General features: G+C 45.0%; 1 protein-coding gene across 19 annotated transcripts in view; it reads right to left on the bottom strand.

Moving 5' to 3' along the window:
* The window catches only part of SAP130 (Sin3A associated protein 130), an 87,398-nt gene extending 70,275 nt beyond the window's left edge, over nt 1-17,123 (bottom strand). For 5 of the 19 annotated variants that reach the window (XM_024243455.2, XM_024243463.2, XM_024243458.2 and 2 more), the window contains exons 1-7: nt 16,981-17,123; nt 15,224-15,341; nt 6,670-6,905; nt 5,379-5,537; nt 3,789-3,900; nt 2,123-2,247; nt 965-1,089 (exon numbers count right to left, since the gene is read on the bottom strand). In XM_024243455.2, the coding sequence (XP_024099223.1) occupies nt 965-1,089; nt 2,123-2,247; nt 3,789-3,900; nt 5,379-5,537; nt 6,670-6,905; nt 15,224-15,335 (869 nt within the window). In that variant the 5' untranslated portion in view covers nt 15,336-15,341; nt 16,981-17,123. Of the gene's footprint in view, nt 1-964; nt 1,090-2,122; nt 2,248-3,788; nt 3,901-5,378; nt 5,538-6,669; nt 6,906-15,223; nt 15,342-16,128; nt 16,388-16,980 lie in introns of those variants that run through there. The other 14 variants (XM_024243461.3, XM_024243454.3, XM_054549126.2 and 11 more) reach the window with 11 other exon arrangements.
* Between the last annotated feature and the right edge of the window lie 1,330 nt (nt 17,124-18,453).

Below are 18,453 nucleotides of genomic sequence, written 5' to 3'. Positions count from 1 at the left end.
CTGTCTCTACAAGAAAATAAAAAAATTAGTTAGGCATGGTGGTGCACATCTGAAGTTCCAGCTACTTGGGAGGCTGAGGCAAGAGGATCACTTGAGCCTGAGAGTTTGAGGCTGCAGTGAGCCATGATCGTGCCACTATACTCCACCCTGGGCGACAGAGCGAGACCCTGTCTCCAAAAAATAATAATAATCTACCCAGAATCTAATCATGTCTTTCTACATCCATTTTCACCTCTCCTACATGCCGGCTATACCCTTCTACCCAACCTCTGCTTCTAACTTGGCCTCTCCAGAGCCTATTCAATCCAGCAACCAGGCTGAACCAACTGAAACTTCAGATCATTACATCGCTCTGCTAAAAACTCCGCTAAGGCTTTCCATCATGCCCCAGCCGAGTCCACGTCCTTAGCGTGACTCCTAAGGGCCTATGTGATCTGGAGACCCTGCTACCTCCCCAAACCTAACTCTTGCCACCTTGGCCTCGTTGGTGGTCCTTATAAGTGGCAAACACAATCCTGTCTCAGAGCCTTTGCACTTACTGTTCCCACTGCCTAGAATACTCTTCTCTCAGATAACCATATGGCTCACTCACTTCATTGTATCTTTTCATTTTCTACTGAAATGTATTCTTATCAACAAAGCCCTCTCTGACCACATTACATGAAACTGTAAGCCCCCTGCACCACCCACTCTGTCACTCCCAATCCCTTTTATTTTTTTCTAAAGCACTTTTCACCATCTAAAAAGCTACATATTTATTGTGTCTCCAGCCCGTAAAAACAGAAGCTCTGTGTGGGCAGGAATTTCTTTGTTCACAGCTTTAGCCCCAGGATTTAGAACACGACATAGCTCATTATAAAAAAAAGCCACTCAATAAATATTTACTTAAATGAAGAAACGAAAGAAAAAAGAGTGAAGGAGGAGGATGGCAGGAAGGTTCAAACTTCATACTCCCCGTGTATACCTAAGTGCTGAATCAGTAGCATGTGCCGCTGTCGTAGTGATGACTGGAGACTGAGCTCTGGTGGCTGAGACAGTTGCTACCACAGCAGGAGGGATGGCATTGGAGGTGGTCACAGGTGGCCGAGACTACCAAAAGAGAAAAAACAGTTCATTTAAAACAAAAATAAAATATAGGAAGCCAAATACTAAATGTGTAATTTGAAACTTGAGCCTACAGATGTAAGTATGTTTCTGCCCAAGTAAAAATAAATTCTCACCATTCCAATTAAGGAATTCTCTTTTCAGACAGGTTGTTATAAGACCAAGAGCCAGGCTGGGTATGGTAGCTCACGCCTGTAATTCCCAGCACTTCGGGAGGCTGAGGTGGGCAGATCAACTGAGGTCAGGAGTTAAAAGACCAGCTTGGCTAACACAGTAAAACCCTGTCTTGACTAAAAATACAAAAAAAATTAGCCGGGTGTGGTGGCACGTGCCTGTAATCCCAGCTACTCAGGAGGTTGAGGCAGGAGAATTGCTTGAACCCAGGAAGCGGAGGTTGCAGTGAGCTGGAATTGCACCACTGCACTTCAGCCTGGGCCACAGAGTGAGACTCTGTCTCAAAAAACAAAAACAAACAAACAAAAAAACGCAGTGGCTCTCTACTGTATATAAAGTCTAGTTTATACTCCATATCCTAGAGAACCCAATTTATAGATACTATATTTCCTGCAAATATATTATACTTCAGTATTAATGAGGTCATAGATTTCCTTAAAAAAAAGCTGAATGGCATGGACCATGTTCTTGGAACATACATAGATATATGCATAACTTTTAGGAGTCCACAGATCCCCCCATTCCAAATTAAAATCCCTCAATCCTAGCTAGCCTTTACTAACTGCTGTCTGCAACCATCACTCCCTTCCTTGCCACTGTTCATTTCCCCCTTCACTTCCTCTTCACTTCTCTGATTCCTCGTGAGCACAGCCTTTCCAACAGGAAGGCTTCCCACCATCCCTCCTCTGCATTCTTACAGCTTGTGACATGACACTGTGCATCTTTCAAACTTCCCTATGTCTTGGCAACTAGATGAAAGTCCCTGAGGTCAAGGATATGCCTAGTGCCTGGCAGAGTGAATAACTCCAATGAGGCCCTTAATGCACCCCAGGTTCCGACGTGCCTGGATTGGTTGGTGAATGATGTGCTGTACTGCTGGCTGAGCAGTAGCAGCATTTGGCAGCTGTGAGGTCGGCCTCAGGACTGTGGTTACTTTAGAACTGGACATCACAGCAGCAGCAGCTGCACCTGAAAAAAAAAAGTGTTTATTGTATTTATTCTAGTTATATTCCCTAGGAAAATAATCAGTATGTTTCCTAAAACTCAGATAGCATGTCAATATTGAGCTGGAGTATGGTATGTATACTTTCCATTTCATCACAGAGAAAACAAAGAAAATGTGTATTCAAGAGATTTAATAATAATTTATATTGCCTCTTCACAGACAACCTTAAGTGAAGCTAGCTGCTGTTTTTTGTTTCTGTTAGCTGCAAGTGTGCACAGTCATAAAGCACACAGCGAACAGCAGTGTGATGCCACTGCCTCAGCTCTGACGAGGGCTCGGGCACTCTGCCTTCCAGTCTTCGTTCCATTAGAGCAGACGTCAACATTGCGAAAGGGACACATTATAAACTCTAACCTTAACCCTAACCCTGCACTTTTCACCCTGCAGACCCCCATAAGGGCCTGTGAACCACATTTGGAGAACCGCTGAGTTATGCTATAACCAAGCAAACCTGGTCTTGCGTTTGCTAACTTGATTTTGCTAACAAACTCCAACTGTTGTAAAGTCTCCAATACAAGGTAAAAATTTCTAGTCAAAACTCATTTATTACCTCACAACCTATTAGAAGTTAAGTGTAAAAGTAAATTAATCTTAGCCAGTGTGGTGGCTGACACCTGGAGTCCCAGCTACTCAGGAGGCTGAAGTGGGAAGATCGCTTGTGCCCAAGAAATCTGAGACCAGCCTGGGTAACACAGTGAGACCCCGTCTCAAAAAATAATTATTATCATCATCATTTTATTGTTACGTAAGTTAAAAAACTGAGTAAAGATCATCATTGAACTTTAAAAATATTCAGTATTAATATTTGTGACTTATGTATTAAAAATAAAGACCATGTTGCAGATAAGCAGTCTAATAATAAAGACCATGTTGAGATTATCAAAGCTTGGGCAGTTCCTCAATATAAAGGACAATTTTAGACCGTATTAAACATTTTAATTGCATAAATATACACACTTATAATACAACTATAATAAGCACATATTAAACCATGCTAAAAACATGGATTGCTCTAAGTTTATTTCTACTGTCTTGCAATTTTTTTTTCTTTTTCTTGAGACAGGTTCTCACTCTGTCGCCCAGGCTGGAGCGCAGCAGCACAATCTCAACTCATTTCAACCTCTGCCTCCCAAGCTCAAGCCATCCTCCCATCTCAGCCTCCTGAGTAGCTGGGACTACAGACGCATGCCACCACACCTGGCTAATTTTTTGTATTTTTGTAGAGACAGGGTTTCGCCATGTTGCCCAGGCTGGTCTCAAATTCCTGGACTCAAGTGAACCTACCACCTCAGCCTCCCAAAGTGTTGGGTTTATAGACATGAACCACAGCACCTGGCCTTTTTTTCTTTTTCAATAAAAGAGGTTTATTTGGTTGACGGTTCTGCAGACTGTTGTCCTGCAACTTTAACAAGATGATTCTAGATACATTCTGTGTTATATATTTTACCCAATGTATACCTACTACTGCATTTTGAGAGTTTGAACAAAACTTGCAAGTCGTTACCTCGAGGTAAATGAGAAGCTCCAATGTGAAGAGGGGGCCCAGGAGCATTGCTGCGGATGATAGACATTTGCACATTTGTAGTCATGATGTGATGCAGGTTACTGGGATGGCCCTGAAAGAAAGAGGATAGAATGTTATTTTTACATGTTTGGTCTTAGCCATTGCCTCTAGGAAGTCACCTGCTTCCAAATGTGGGTCAGGTTGTTTCTTTTAGATAGCGAGTATCCCAAGGGAAAGGGCTAAGGACATTCAGCTTGAGCTACTTTTACACGCCATACCGTACAATGAACTGTGCTAACAGGCATGTGAGAAGTATGAGGACCCCACAACTGCTGCAGGCCCACATAATAACAGATAATATACTTTGATATCTACGTTTAGAAACTCTCATCTGTGATATTACCTTTCACACTTGTTTTCTCTGTCCTGGCCCAAATGCTTATTTTTTTTCCCATTCTCACTATTTCCTTTACATACCACTGCATCCATCCATTCTTTAAGCTTTGTCGTTTCTAAGTAAATGTCAGTTAGTATCCAACAGGTGCTCCCCTACCAGTTCTTCAGCTCAACCCTGAAATGTCCCTTACATTCTCCCAAACCACAGAGTTCAGGGCTTCTCAGCTAAGCGTTCTGGTACTTCTGAGAGTACGCAGCAGTATGACAAAAGGAAAAAACACAGTACACCTCTTTGGGATATAAATCTTCCTTAAAAATGTGAAAGGAAAGTTTTTAGATTTAGTTTTTTTCCCCAGGTAAAAAATGTAAAATATTTAATTAATCAAGTACACAGCAGAGTACGATTGCAAAATTTCACAAAAAAAACTTAAAACAGAAGACTTCAAAATAAATGTTTGCAACTAAGGCTGGGTGCGGTGGCTCATGCCTGTAATCCCAGCACTTTGGGAAGCCGAGGCGGGTGGATCATTTGAGGTCAGGAGTTGGAGACCAGCCTGGCTAACACGGTGAAACCCTGTCTCTACTAAAATAAAAAAAGTAGCTGGGCGTGGTGGCGCACGCTTGTAATCCCAGCTACTCGGGAGGCTGAGGCAAGAGAATCGCTTGAACACAGGACGTGGAGGTTGCAGTGAGCCAAGACTGTACCACTGCACTCCAGCCTGGGTGACACCGTGAGATTCTGTCTCAAAAAAAAAAAAAAAAAGTTTGGAACTAGAGAGCTGCTTGAGGTAACCTATCCCAAGAGATGCACATCTGCTCTCCTCAGAGAAACCACAGAGCAGCACTGCCTACCCCCGGAAGGCTGTTCTTGACGCTAAAACCAAACATGAACCGGACTCTGGACTCCTCAAGGACACAGACTGTTTTACCTAGATTTATATATCACACTGAGGGTCGAATCGAGCATCTAGTAGCTGCTCAATAAATTCTGGCTAAATGACCACTATGGATACTGGCTTCTACTCCCTTTACAGTTATGCTTCTCTCTCAAACCTACTATCTTCACTTGCAGCTATCAGTGACTGTTTAATCTTTTTTTATTACCGTGACTAATGTACTGCTGGCATTCAAAAAATCATGATCAACAGTTTGGCATTTCAGTTCGAAAATCAGCAAATTAAAAGGAAGAAAAACCTGTTGTCCACTGATTGTTGCCACAGGAATGGCTGAAGCTTGAGGGATGCTACTCTCCATGGTAACAGTAACCTGCCCTGGAACCTTGGGGGGAAGTGACAGGGTAGAAGGTGGAGCAGGAGCAATGGGACGGCTAGGCATGGTGGGCTTCGGGGGCGGCTGCAAACAGAAAACCACACAAAACATCAATGACCTCATACTGGTGATGCATTTCAGTCCACAATTAAGAGTACACAAATCGAACCTGGAAAGTGCCAGAAAAGATGCCATAAGCTTTATACATTTTATCTATTAGCCTCACAGTGTTTCCATTGAAGTACTAGCATTTCTATTTCACAGATAAAGAAACATACAAAGCAAGGCTAACAGACTTGCTCAAAGCCACACACACAGTAAGAAGCAGAACTGGGAATAAAGCCCAGAGCTGTATGGCTCACAGCCCACACCCTTTCTTCTACATGATGCTGCCTCCCAAGTTTGGGTGGATTGAACAAAACTCCCAGTAACTGAAACATAACCCCAAGGTAATACACAGGCAATATTCTCAGAAACCCCCAAATTAACCAGTTATTAAAATAAACCTTAAAGAAGAGTGCCACTCCACTTGGTCCCATGGTACTGGGTTATCTGAACTTATAACATTACTGTCAGCTGGGCACAGTGGCTCACGCCCATAATCCCAGCAATCTGGGAAGCTAAGGCGGGCAGATCACTTGAGGCCAGGAGTTTGAGACCAGCCTGGCCAACATGGTGAAACCCCATCTCTACTAAAAATACAAAAATTAGCCAGGTGTAGTGACATGCACCTGTAATCCCAGCTACTTGGGAGGCTGAGGCTAGAGAACTGCTTGAACCTTGGAGGTGGAAGTTGCAGTGAGCTGAGATCGCACCACTGCACTCCAGCCTGGATGACAGAGAAAGACTCTGTCTCAAACAAAAACAGAAACAAAACATTAGTGTCATTAAGCCCCCACTGCTAAATCTGACCGGCTTAAAAAAAAAAAAGAGGGTCCTTTCAAGATTGTTTCTAATTTAACATGCCCATAAGTTGAATAATATCAATATCAAAATGGATAACAGCAAAGATCCTATGATGCCAACTGCCCAGCAGCACAAGACAAGGCACTGCAGAAAATCAGGGCTGAGTTACAGAAAGGAGCTGAACTCATAGGTCATAAAGAAAAAATGAAATATGATCCTAAGATACAGCCTAAGATTTTATACAAATTGTTACAAACATTAGCCAGTCTTGAGCTCTGGTTCAGTGTGAAGTTTTAACCCTCTCCATTACCTTCATAAGTCCCTCCGAAAATGAAAGTGGCACTGCTGGCGTCAGGTGTGCTGGCGGGGCTGTCACTGCAACAGGTGTGGCTGATGCGACAGCATGGTGTGTCGACAACATCTGCACCTGTGGATAGGGCCTTACCACAACAGGCTCTTGCTTCTCCTCCCGGGACTGGAGGGAGCCGCTGGAACTCATGTGCTCCCTGGCACTGACTTCAGCATCTCGACCAGATTCATCATTGACTAGTAAAGACATTAAGAGTGAGACGGTATGTCACAGTCTCCCAGTGTAAGATAGCAGCACAGACAAGAGTAGCACCTGAAGTTAAATCTCAGGATAGACAAAGTGGCCATTTCCTTGTGAGGTTTTCTCAACAAGGTCAATATGGGCACTGGATTCTCCTGATGGACATCAGACAAAAGAGCCACAACTGTGGAATATAGAATTTATTCTGGATATTGTAGCCTTATGAATAAACTACCTGAAAATCATCTAAAATGAGCCGAAATAGTTAAAAGTACAATACAGGATGTAAGACAATTTCATTTAAAACATCCTCTTAAAAAGTTATAAAAGCCTGACATTAAAAAGATATTTTATGCTGGCCAACATGGCAAAACTCTATCTCTACTAACAATACAAAACAACAACAACAAAAAAAACCCAAAAAACCAAAAACCACCTTTTGTGTAATCCCAGCTACTTAGGAGGCTAAGGCGGGAGGATCGCCTGAGCCCAAAAGGCGGAGGTTGCAGTGAGCCAAGATTGCGTCACTACTGCTCTCTAGCCTGGGCAAGAGAGGAAGACTGTCTCCAAAAAAAAAAAAAAAAAAAGTATGGCTGGTGCAGTGGCTCACACCTGCAATCCTAGCATTTTGAGAGGCCAAGGCAAGCAGATCCCTTGAACTCAGGAGTTCAACACCAGCCTTGGCAACACAGGAAGAGTTAATCTTCGTAAAAAATTTAAAAATTAAATGGGCATGGTGGCATGCACCCATAATCCCAGCCATATTGGAGGCAGAGGGAGGAGGATCACTTAACCCTGGGAGGTCAAGGCTGCAGTGAGCCAAGCCATGATTGTGCCACTGCACTCCAGCTTGGATGACACAGTGAGACTCTGCCTCAAAAAAAAAAACAAGGTGGTGGGGAGCTGAGAACAGCAGCTCACGCCTGTAATCCTAGCACTTTGGGAAGCCAAGGCAGGCGGATCATTTGAGGTCAGGAGTTCCAGACCAGCCTGACCAACATGGTGAACGCCCGTCTCTACTAAAAATTCAAAAAAATTAGCCAGGCGTGGTGGTACACACCTATAATCTCAGCTACTAGGGAAGATGAGGCAGGAGAATCACTTGAACCTAGGAGATGGGAGGCTGCAGTGAGCTGAGACTGCGCCACTCCTGCCCGGGTAACAGAGTGAGGCTCCGTCTCAAAAAAAAAAAAAAAGATATTTTAAGTATAGTTCCTAACTTTAAGAACATACAATTTTTCAAAATTGAGGGACAGAGATAGGAGAGATATTTTCCACTGTATGCTCTTTTTCTTTTGGTGTTTTGGACTACCAGAAGACATGATCTATTTAAAATTTTTTTTAATTAAAAAAAAAATTTTTTTTGAGACAAGGTCTCGCTCTGTCTCCCAGGCTGTAACGCAGTGGCAGGATATCAGCTTACTGCAGCTTCAAACTCCTGGACTCAAGTGATCCTCTGCCTCAAGCTGCCCAAGCAGCTAAGACTACAGGCGCACGGCCCCACGCCTGGCTAATTCTTTTGTTTTTTTATGAAGACAGAGTTCCACTATGTTGCCTGGTCTGGTCTTGAATACCTGGGATCAAGTGTTCCTCCCACCTCTGGCCTCCCAAAGTGCTGAGATTACAGGTGTGAGCCACTGCACCTGGCCTATTTAAAAATAAGTATTTAAAAATTCAGTGGAGGCCGGGCATGGTGGCTCACGCCTGTAATCCCAGCACTTTGGGAGGCCAAGGCGGGGAGATGACTTGAGGTCAGGAGTTCGAGATCAGCCTGGCCAACATGGTGAAACCCTGTCTCTACTAAAAACACAAAAAATAGCCAGGTGTGATGGTGCACACCTGTAATCCCAGATACTCAGGAGGCTGAGGCCAGAGAATTGCTTGAGCCCAGGAGGCAGAGGTTGGGAGATCCTGCCACTGCACTCCAGCCTGGGGGACAAGAGCAAGACTCTGTGTCCAAAAAAAAAAATTAAGTGGAAAAAAAATCAGAGAACAATACTAATGTAATAAAGGAAGAGCTTGTAAAAATATTAACTCATATTTGTCTATAATTTTTCCAAAATAGTAATTTTTCTGAGCATAAAGACAATATTTACTTATGTAGAGAATTTAAATTATTTGGAGTACCATAAACAAAGTAATGTTGCCCCCAAACTTACCCCACAAAGGCACCAACACTTAAAGTTTTGGTGACAGTTCTCGCCTCTTTTAAATTTTGGGTTTTTATTCATTTGACTTTTTTTCCTTGAAGTATGATTTTCATAAAGATAAGTGCACAAATGTTAGCTGTGCAGCTCAATGGACTTTCATAAACTGAATAAACCTGAGTAAATAGCACCCAGCTCAAGATAGAAAACATTATTGGTCCCCCAGAGACCCTTAGTTTGGCTCTATTCTAGCCACTATCCTCCCAAGGAAATCAATCTTCTACCTTGTAACACTATAGATTAGCATTGTCTGTTTTTGAACTTTACATAAACAGACTCATAACAAATACACCCTATTGTGCTTTGCCTCCTTCACTTACAGGTATGAGATTCATCCACATTAGTGTACACAGCTGTAGATCTTTTATTCTCAATGCTGTATATAGTACGACACATGAGTAACGTACAAATTATCCATTTTACTCTTAAGAGACACTTTAGTTTTCAGTTTTTTCCTATTTTGAATAGTGCTAGTAATGTTCTTGTACATGTCTTTTGGTGAACATATGTACCACTTCTACTCAATATATACCTAGGAGCGGAACTACTGAGTAGAGAATACTGCATGATTTTTTAAAGGTGAAATGGGGCCGGGCACAGTGGCTCACGCCTATAATCCCAGCACTTTGGGAGGCTGAGGCAGGTGGATCACCTGAGGCCAGGAGTTCAAGACCATCATCCAACATGGTGAAACCCTGTCTCCACAAAAATACAAAAATTAGCTGGGCATGATGGCGGCTGCCTGTAATCCCACCTACTCGGGAGGCTGAGGCAGAAGAATCACTTGAACCCAGGAGGCAGAGGTTGCAGCGAGCCAAGACTGTGCACTCCAGCCTGGGCAATGAAACAAGACTCTGTCTCAAAAAAAAAAAAAAAAAAAAAAAAGTGAAACGGGATTCTATTGTATAGATGTACTATAGCTTTTAAAATCACCGTATCATTGATGGGCTTTTAGGTTATTTCCAAATTTTTGCTTTTATCAACAATCTTGTCCAGTGATCTCGTCAGGAAAAAATTTCTAAAAATAAAAGTGCTGGATGAAAAGACTGATGTGGCCGGGCGCAGTGGCTCAAGCCTGTAATCCCAGCACTTTGGGAGGCCAAGGCGGGCGGATCACAAGGTCAGGAGTTTGAGACCAGCCTGGCCAATATGGTGAAACCCTGTCTCTACTAAAAATATAAATATAAAATATAAATATAAAAATTAGCTGGGCATGGTGGCGGGTGCCTATAGTCCCAGCTACTCGGGAGGCATCAGAATTGCTTGAACCCAGGTGGTGGAGGTTGCAGTGAGCCAAGATAGTGCCACTGCACTCCAGCCTGGGTGAGAGAACGAGACTCCATCTCAAAAAAAACAAAACAAAAAAAAAAACAAAAAAACAGAGAGGAAAGAAAAGACTGATACACATTTTCTTTTTCACTATATATTGACTTTTCTCCCAGGTCATTCAGAATTTTTAAAATTTTGATCTATAAAACCTCTTTATTGGGGAATAAATTACATAGAATAACACCACTGGTTTACAAGAAAAGTTCAATAATTTTTTTACAAATATCCTCAGTAACACCAAGGAGCAGAATGGTTGGGTCAAATGGTTAAGTATATGTTTAACTTTGCCGAAGTCATTTCCAAAGTGGTTGTAGCATTGTCTGTTCCCAATAGCAGTATACAGGAGTTCCAGCTGCTCCTCTTCCTTACTCATGCTTGATATACAGCCATTCTAGTGGATTGTAGTGTGTGTCTCACTGTAGTTTTAATTAGCATTTCCATGATGACTAGTAATGTTGAACATCTTTTTATGTGATCCCAGCCCATTCATATATCTTCTTTAGTGAAGTGCATGTTTATCTTTTGTCCATTTTAATCAATTAGCTTTACTGAGGTACAATTTACATATAAAATTCACTAATTCTTTGTGTAACATTAGATAAATGTCCGCAAAAGTATACAGTGGCATATAACACAATCATGATACAGATCATTTCCTGTTACTCCAGTAAGTTCATTCACACCCCTTTGCAGTCAATTCCCTCCCCACAACCTCTATTCTCCAGAAACCACTGATCTGCTTTCTGTCACTACGGCATAGTCTTCTCTGGAATTTCATATAACACAATCATACCATCTGTAGTCCTATGTATCTGGATTTTCTCCTTAGTGTAATGTTACTGAGGGTTATCCATAATGTTGTGTGTATTGGTAGTCTGGTCCTTTTTATTGCCAAGTAGTATTCCACTGCATGGATGGACACACAACAATTTGCTTATCCAGTCACCATCTGATACACATTTGGTGAGAACCCTGTTTTGGCTATTATGAATACAGTTTCTACGAACATGTGAATATAAGTCCTTGTATAAACATACATTTTTCATTTACTTTTGATAAATACCCATGGAATGAGATTGCTCAGTGGTGTGGTAAGTGTATATTTAATTTTATAAGATATTGCCAAATTGTTTCTTGAAGTGGCTAGCCATTTTGCATTCCCAACAATAAAGTACGAGTTCTATTTGTGCTACAACCATACCAACACTTGGTATTGTCAGTCTTTGTAATTTCAGTCTTTCTACTGGATGTGCAGTAGTTTCTCACAGTGGTTTTAATTTGCACTGCCCTGAGGATTAATAATGGTGAGCAACTTCTCATGTGCTTCTTCGGCACTTATCTAGCTCTTCTGTATCTACTCAAATATTTTCCCGTCTTAAAAAAAATCAGGTTGTTTGTCTTTTTACTACTGAGTTATAAGTTCTTGTTTGTTTTTTTTTTTCCTGGAGACAGGATCTCACTCCATCACCCAGGCTGGATTGCAGTGGTAAGATCTCAGGTCACTGCAACCTCTGCTTCCCAGGCTCAAGTGATCCTCCCACCTCAGCCTCTCAAGTAGCTGGGACTACAGGCATGAGCCATCACACCTAATTTTATTTTTTTTGAGACGGAATCTTGCTCTGTTGCCCAGGCTGAAGTGCAGTGGCACAATCTTGGCTCACTGCAAGCTCTGCCTCCCAAGTTCAAGTGATTGTCCTGCCTCAGCCTCCCGATTAGCCGGGATTACCGGCACCCATCACCACGCCCAGCTAATTTTTGTATTTTTAGTAGAGACAGGTTTCACCATGTTGGCCAAGCTGGTATCGAACTCCCGGCCTCAGGTGATCTGCCCACCTCAGCCTCCCAAAGTGCTAGGATTACAGGCATGAGCCACTGTAAAATTAGCCTGGCCTCGGCTAATTTTTGTATTTGTTGTAGAAACGGAGATTTGCCATGTTGCCCAGGCTTATCTCAAACTCCTGAGCTCAAAGCGATCCACCTGCCTTGGCCTCCCATGGTGCTGGGATAACAGGCATGAGCCTACCGCACCCAGCCTTTATTCCCCCATAATGATGTTATGATCTTCCTGCACTATTTTACTGAAAAGACTATCGGGTGCAGTGGCTCATGCCTGTAATCTCAGCACTTTGGGAGGCCGAGGCGGGCAGATCAAGAGGTCAGGAGATCGAGACTATCCTGGCTAACACAGTGAAACACCGTCTCTACTAAAAAAACAAAAAATTAGCCGGGCATGGTGGCGGGTGCCTGTAGTCCCAGCTACTCAGGAGGCTGAGGCAGGAGAATGGCATGAACCTGGGAGGCAGAGCTTGCAGTGAACCGAGATCACGCTACTGCACTCCAGCCTGGGAGAGAGAGCGAGACTCCATCTCAAAAAAAAAAAAGAAGACTATCATTTCCCTATTGAATTACTTAGGAACTTTTATCAAAAATCAATTGGCTATATATATCTGGTTCTATTTCTAGATTCTCTACCTGAGTTGTTGTGGAAGATAGAGTCTTCTGTTTCTAGAGAATAATAATAATTTTCTTCTACAGAAAATAACATCTAACTTGAAAACTGAAAAAAGAAGGAATTAGCCAAATAAGTATATGGAAAGGAAGAAGGAAGACTATGGCAAAAAGAAAAGAATGTGCAAAGTCCCAAAGTCATGAAATTGGGAACCTTTTAATCATTTATTTAGAAATATGAGTAGATACCATCAAGCAGGAGTCATAAAGTAGCTTAAAGTCACTTCAAGTCTAAAGAGAACTAAAATAAATTTATAACAAAAACTAAGTTGGCGGCCACGCAAGTGGCTCACACCTGTAATCCCAGAATTTTGGGAGGCCTAGGCGGGAGGATTCCTTGAGGCCAGGAGTTTGAGACAAGCCTGGTCAACATAGCAAGACTCCATCTCCATTGGAAAAAAAAACAATTAAGTTGGCAGGAGGAAGGCTAAATAGTAAGAAATGAGGCTGGAACATTAGACAAGGGCCATAGCTCATAAGAAAACGCAGAGCAATTAAAGATGCCTTCAGCCCAGGACAGTGACTCACACCTGTGATCCTAACACTTTGGGAGGCTGAGAACGGAGGATTACTTGAGTCCAGGAGTTTGAGACCAGCTTGGGCAACATTGTGAAATCCCCTCTTTACAAAAAAATTTAAATTAGCTGAACATGTGGCTGGGTGTGGTGGCTCATGCCTGTAATCCCAGCACTTTGGGAGGCCAAGGAGGATGGATCACCTGAGGTCTGGAGTCCGAGATCAGCCTGGCCAACATGGTGAAACCCCGTCTCTACTAAAAGTACAAAAAAAAAAAAAAAAAATTACCCAGGCATGGTAGCGCATGCCTGTAATCCCAGCTACTCAGAGGCTGAGGCACGAGAATCACTTAAACCCGGGAGGCAGAGACTGCAGTGAGCTAAGATCGCGCCACTGCACTCCAGCCTGGGCCACAGAGTGACACTCTGTCTCAAAAAAAATTTAAAAAATAAAAAATAAAATAAAATAAAATAAAATTAGCTGGGGAGCCCAAAAGATCGAGGCTGCAGTGAGCCGTGATTATGCCACTGTACTCCTGCTTGAGTGACAGAGTGAGACCCTGTTGTGCAAAAAAAAAAAAAAAAAAAAAAAAAAAAACCTCAGCTACTGGTTTGAGCAATGAGTAGACAGTGGTATCATTTACCATAAGGAACACCAGAATTGAGTGGTGAAAAAAAAGGAATAGAAAAGCATGTATTTCACTTTGCAGTGTCATATATTTACTTAATACATAGAGAAAAAGAGTATTTGAAGGAATTCCTCAATTTCAGCACTGCTGACTGGACTGGCTACTTCTCTGTTGTGGGGGGCTTCCCATTACCTTGTAGGATGTTAAGCAGTATCCCTGGCCTCTACCTATCAGATGCCAATAGTACTCTTTAGTTGTGACAACCAAACTGTCTTTAGATATTGCCAAGTACTCCCCTGGAGGAAAAATCACCTCCCCAAACACCCATCACTGAGAACCACTAATTTCTACCACTCAAAGGGTATAAGACTAAAAACCAAGTTTTATCTATGTGTATACAATCAGCCCTCTGTATCCATGGGTTCCCTGATATGAATTCAACCAACTTTGGATGTTAAATATTCGGGGGGGGGAAAAAACCTGGTTGCATCTGCACTAAGCACATACAGACTTTTTTCTCTTGTCATTATTCCCTTAGCAATACAGTATAACAACTATTTACATACCATTTACGTTGTAATAGGTATTACAAGTAATCTAGAGATGATTTAAAATATACTGGAGGATAGGTATAGGTAATATGCAAACACTATACCATTTTACATCAGAAAGTGGAGCATCATGGATTTTGGTATCTGAGGTGGGTCCTGGAAACAATCCCCCACAGACACCATAGGGAAACCGCATATCCTTTGTTTTCCACTTCTTTTCCTAGATAATAAACTCCTAAAAGGCAAGATCTGTTCCTTAAACACCTCTGAGCTCCCTCACAGCACTAATGCTATACTCCTGGACATTAATTAAACAAGAATATATTAATGCATTTCAAAAACAGTTCTTACAGGCACGCTTTGCTGTAAGTTGCATGTGTACTCTATGTGAACGAAATGCTTAAAACAGGAAGGAAAAAAAACCTTGTTTAAATTAGAATAATAATATACCCTTCCTTCAAATTCAAGAAACAAGAATTTACTAAAATCCTAGAAGAATCTGCTAAGTTTTAAGTTAGAAAACTGGCAATATTCTTAAAGTAGGAAGAAATATATTAGAATATTACATATCTCACCTGTAGCAGCTGGGTTTATCAATCCAGCAGAACCACTGTTTGCAATCTGAGAAGGGGCCTGGCTCAGCCCTGTAGAAGGGGCTCCTAACCGAGGAAACTGTTGAGAACTCATTTCCACCTGTAGTACATACAGTTATATGATTATTACTAGATTCTGAGATCTGAATCAATACTGAGAAATTAAAGCATCTTTAGTACCTATGAGATAGTCCCTTGGAAAAGCAAATGCTCTATCATTTATTTAAAAACAATAACTTGGGATCAATATAAATGCAGACATTATCTAAACCACCTAAGTTTTCTACCAATATTGTTTATACGGAGCTGGCGGGTACTATGACCCTCCATAAATACTTGTGGATTGCTATGCTAAAAAAATCACCATTGAATCCTGTACAAGAGTCACATGACAGGTATTACCACAATGCATGTGTATTTCTCTGTGTAAAGTTTTATGGAAAATGGCATGTCTCTTTGAAACACTCAAATCTCACACCAAGGTGAACAGAACTGTGATTAGTATGTCACAGGAACATTCGGAGGAAGATATCCAGCCCTATGAAAGGATCGGATATCTTACATCCAGACCTGATGCAAAAGGAATTCTCCAATGCTTTTCGGCAAAGGCCTCCATTTACGGATTTCCTTTTCTTTCTCTTTCACAGACCCCCTCACAGAGCCAGAGGACCCTACACCTTCTCCATCTTCCCCAAAATCGCCCCCCACTTTTCCCCCAGGAGCCAAGCGATCTTCCCTGATTCGCCCGCAACCCCACCCCACCGCGAAGCCCCCGCTGAGACCAGAGGACGCCAGTTTCCAGACACCTCGGAGTGTGAGACCCCCGTCTCCGGGGTGGGGGTGCGGACGGGCGATCTGGGGACCCGACCACAAGACGAGCACTGTACCTCTTTACCTGTAGCCGCCGCCCGCCGCCCGCACCGCCCGCTTCAATCTCGCCGGCCTGGGGGTGCCGCGGAGGGCCCATCTCGGCGGCGGCGATGTGCTTGGCGGGCGCGGGGAGGGATCGCGGCGGCGGCGCCCGGGGCCCGCCGCTGTCCAGCCCCGCTGGCCCCACTCACCCCCGCCACCCGGCCGCCGCTGTGCTCGCAGTCCTCTTCCCCCGAACCTGCCCCTGCCTCCCCCGCCCGCCCATTGGCCCCACGCCCGGCGAGTCAGTGGAGGCCCAGGACCAATCCACAGCGACCTGCACGTTCAGAGCCCGCCCCACCCTCCCGCCGACTGCCAGCCAATCAGGCGCGAGCCTGGCAGGGGCAGCCCAAACCCCTCGAGGCTGAGCCAATGGCAGAGGAAGACAGGCGCCCCCGGCGAAGGGGGCGGGGAGCAGGGAGGCCCCGCCTCGGCCAGGGTCTGAAAGCGGCGGGCGCAGGGCCCGGATGTGGAGAGTCACTTTAAACTGCTCCAGGAGCCAAACTCCCTGGGCCGCCCGCCCGCCCGCCCGCCCGCGCTCCCCCGGCCGCTCTGCTTCCCCGCCAAGGCCCACGTCCGCCACGCCCCCACGCCCGGGTCAGCCCACCCCTCCCGGTGCCTCTCCCTTCCTCGCCACAGGACACCCAGCCCCTGTCGCCGGCCCAACCGCCGTGCCCAGCTCGCGAAAGAGCCGCGGTCCGAGCCGCAAGAGACGAGGATCCTCTGCCCTTCCCCGGGGACGCGCAACGGGACGGACGCTGCAGCCCGGCTCGGCCGCCCCGCCCCCTCGTCTCCTCCCCTTCCCTCCCGGGCGGCCGTCCCGCCATTACCTGGGTGCTGCGCCCAGTGGCCGCCGCGCCACCTTGAGCTCGCTCCCGCGCGCTCTCTGTCTGTGGGGCCGACGTCCCCAGGCTCCGGACCCGCAGCCACCGCCGGGGAGCTAGCACTCTGCCCCCCACCCCTCACTCCAGCGCCGCTGCTTCCGCCGCCGTAACGAGCCTCCTGTCTATTGGCTGGCGCAGGCCCCGCCCCCTGCCGAGTCAGCCAGTCGTCGGTGGTCGTGAGCGGGAGAGCGGACGGGCCGGCCCTTCTGAGCCGCGGCTTCCTCTGGGAAATGTAGTCGCAGGAGCCAGGAGGGCGGGCCGCGAAGGAGGTGGAGAGCGCCGGGGCGGGGCCGCAGGCGACCCGGCCAGGGCAACACACCCCTTTGCTGTCTGAAGTCGGTTCTGCCTTTTCTCTTGGCTAAGTGAGAATACAGTGGATCCCACCCTGTGCCTTAACCTGAGGGCACTGGGTTTCATTTTCCCCGCGGAGAGGCGCGGCGCGGGAAAGGGTAATGGAGGCCAACTGCGGCGGCTTACTAAGGGATCCGCGGGCTGGGCCAGTGTCGTGACGGTGCCCGCCTCCCTATGCCGCGAGTGGGACTCGGTGTCCCCACCGGGGACCGCGGTCGGCACAGCCTACGCGCGGCGGGAGCCGCCAGGCGCAACGCGGGCGCGGCTCTGTGAAAGCAGGCCGGCAGGGCGCAGGGCTCTGGGCGGCCGGGGCGCACCTGCGCGCGCTTTCCGGATTATAAAGGAGCTGAAGGGGGCAGTTTTATTTTGTCATTTTGTTTGGGGTTCAGGGTTGGAGTTTATGCACCTGTAGAAGACTTAACCATCTCCTTTGAGGCCACATTTGCGTCTGATAAGAGATTAAGTCTTCCTCTTCCCTTACCAGATGGTAATTTAGGCCTGGAGTTTTGTGATTAGTTAGGAAATAAATGGGGCTCAAACCCCCGTCTTCCTATCATGCACAGCTGTGTAAGACAACTGCTTGGTTAGAAGAGAGCAGCTCCTGGCTATAGCCCAGGGATGAGTCTCAGATACTCCTCCTCTTCAAGCCACTTTCCTTTTCCATCTTCTTCCCTTCATTCTCAAAATTCTAAAGAGTGACTGCTGTGATAGACTTCAGCCTCCTCTCTGCCTAGGCAGTCCTTATCCCTTTTGGAGTTGCCACTCTTCTCAGACTGCTCCCCAAAAGTTGCCAACACCTACTCAACTTCAAACCCATCGGTCCTCACTTAGATCTCATCTTGTTTAGCTTACTGACCAGTAGTAATTCCTCCTCATATCTTCCCTTGGCCTCTAGAACCAGGCTGTCTCCTGCTTCTACTCCTATCTCAAGCTCCATTATACCTCCTCTTTCTCATAAATACAGCATTCTTCAGGGCTCCAACACGCTAATGCTATACTGCCTTCCTAAATGGTTTAATGTATTTCCACAGTTTCAAATGTCGTCCTTTTTGTTTTTTGTTTTTTTGA

The sequence above is a fragment of the Pongo abelii genome, chromosome 11 (assembly GCF_028885655.2).
Source record: "Pongo abelii isolate AG06213 chromosome 11, NHGRI_mPonAbe1-v2.0_pri, whole genome shotgun sequence".
NCBI lineage: Eukaryota > Metazoa > Chordata > Mammalia > Primates > Hominidae > Pongo > Pongo abelii.
Note: the sequence above shows the minus strand (reverse complement) of the source record. Positions and strands in the feature narration are given on the sequence as shown.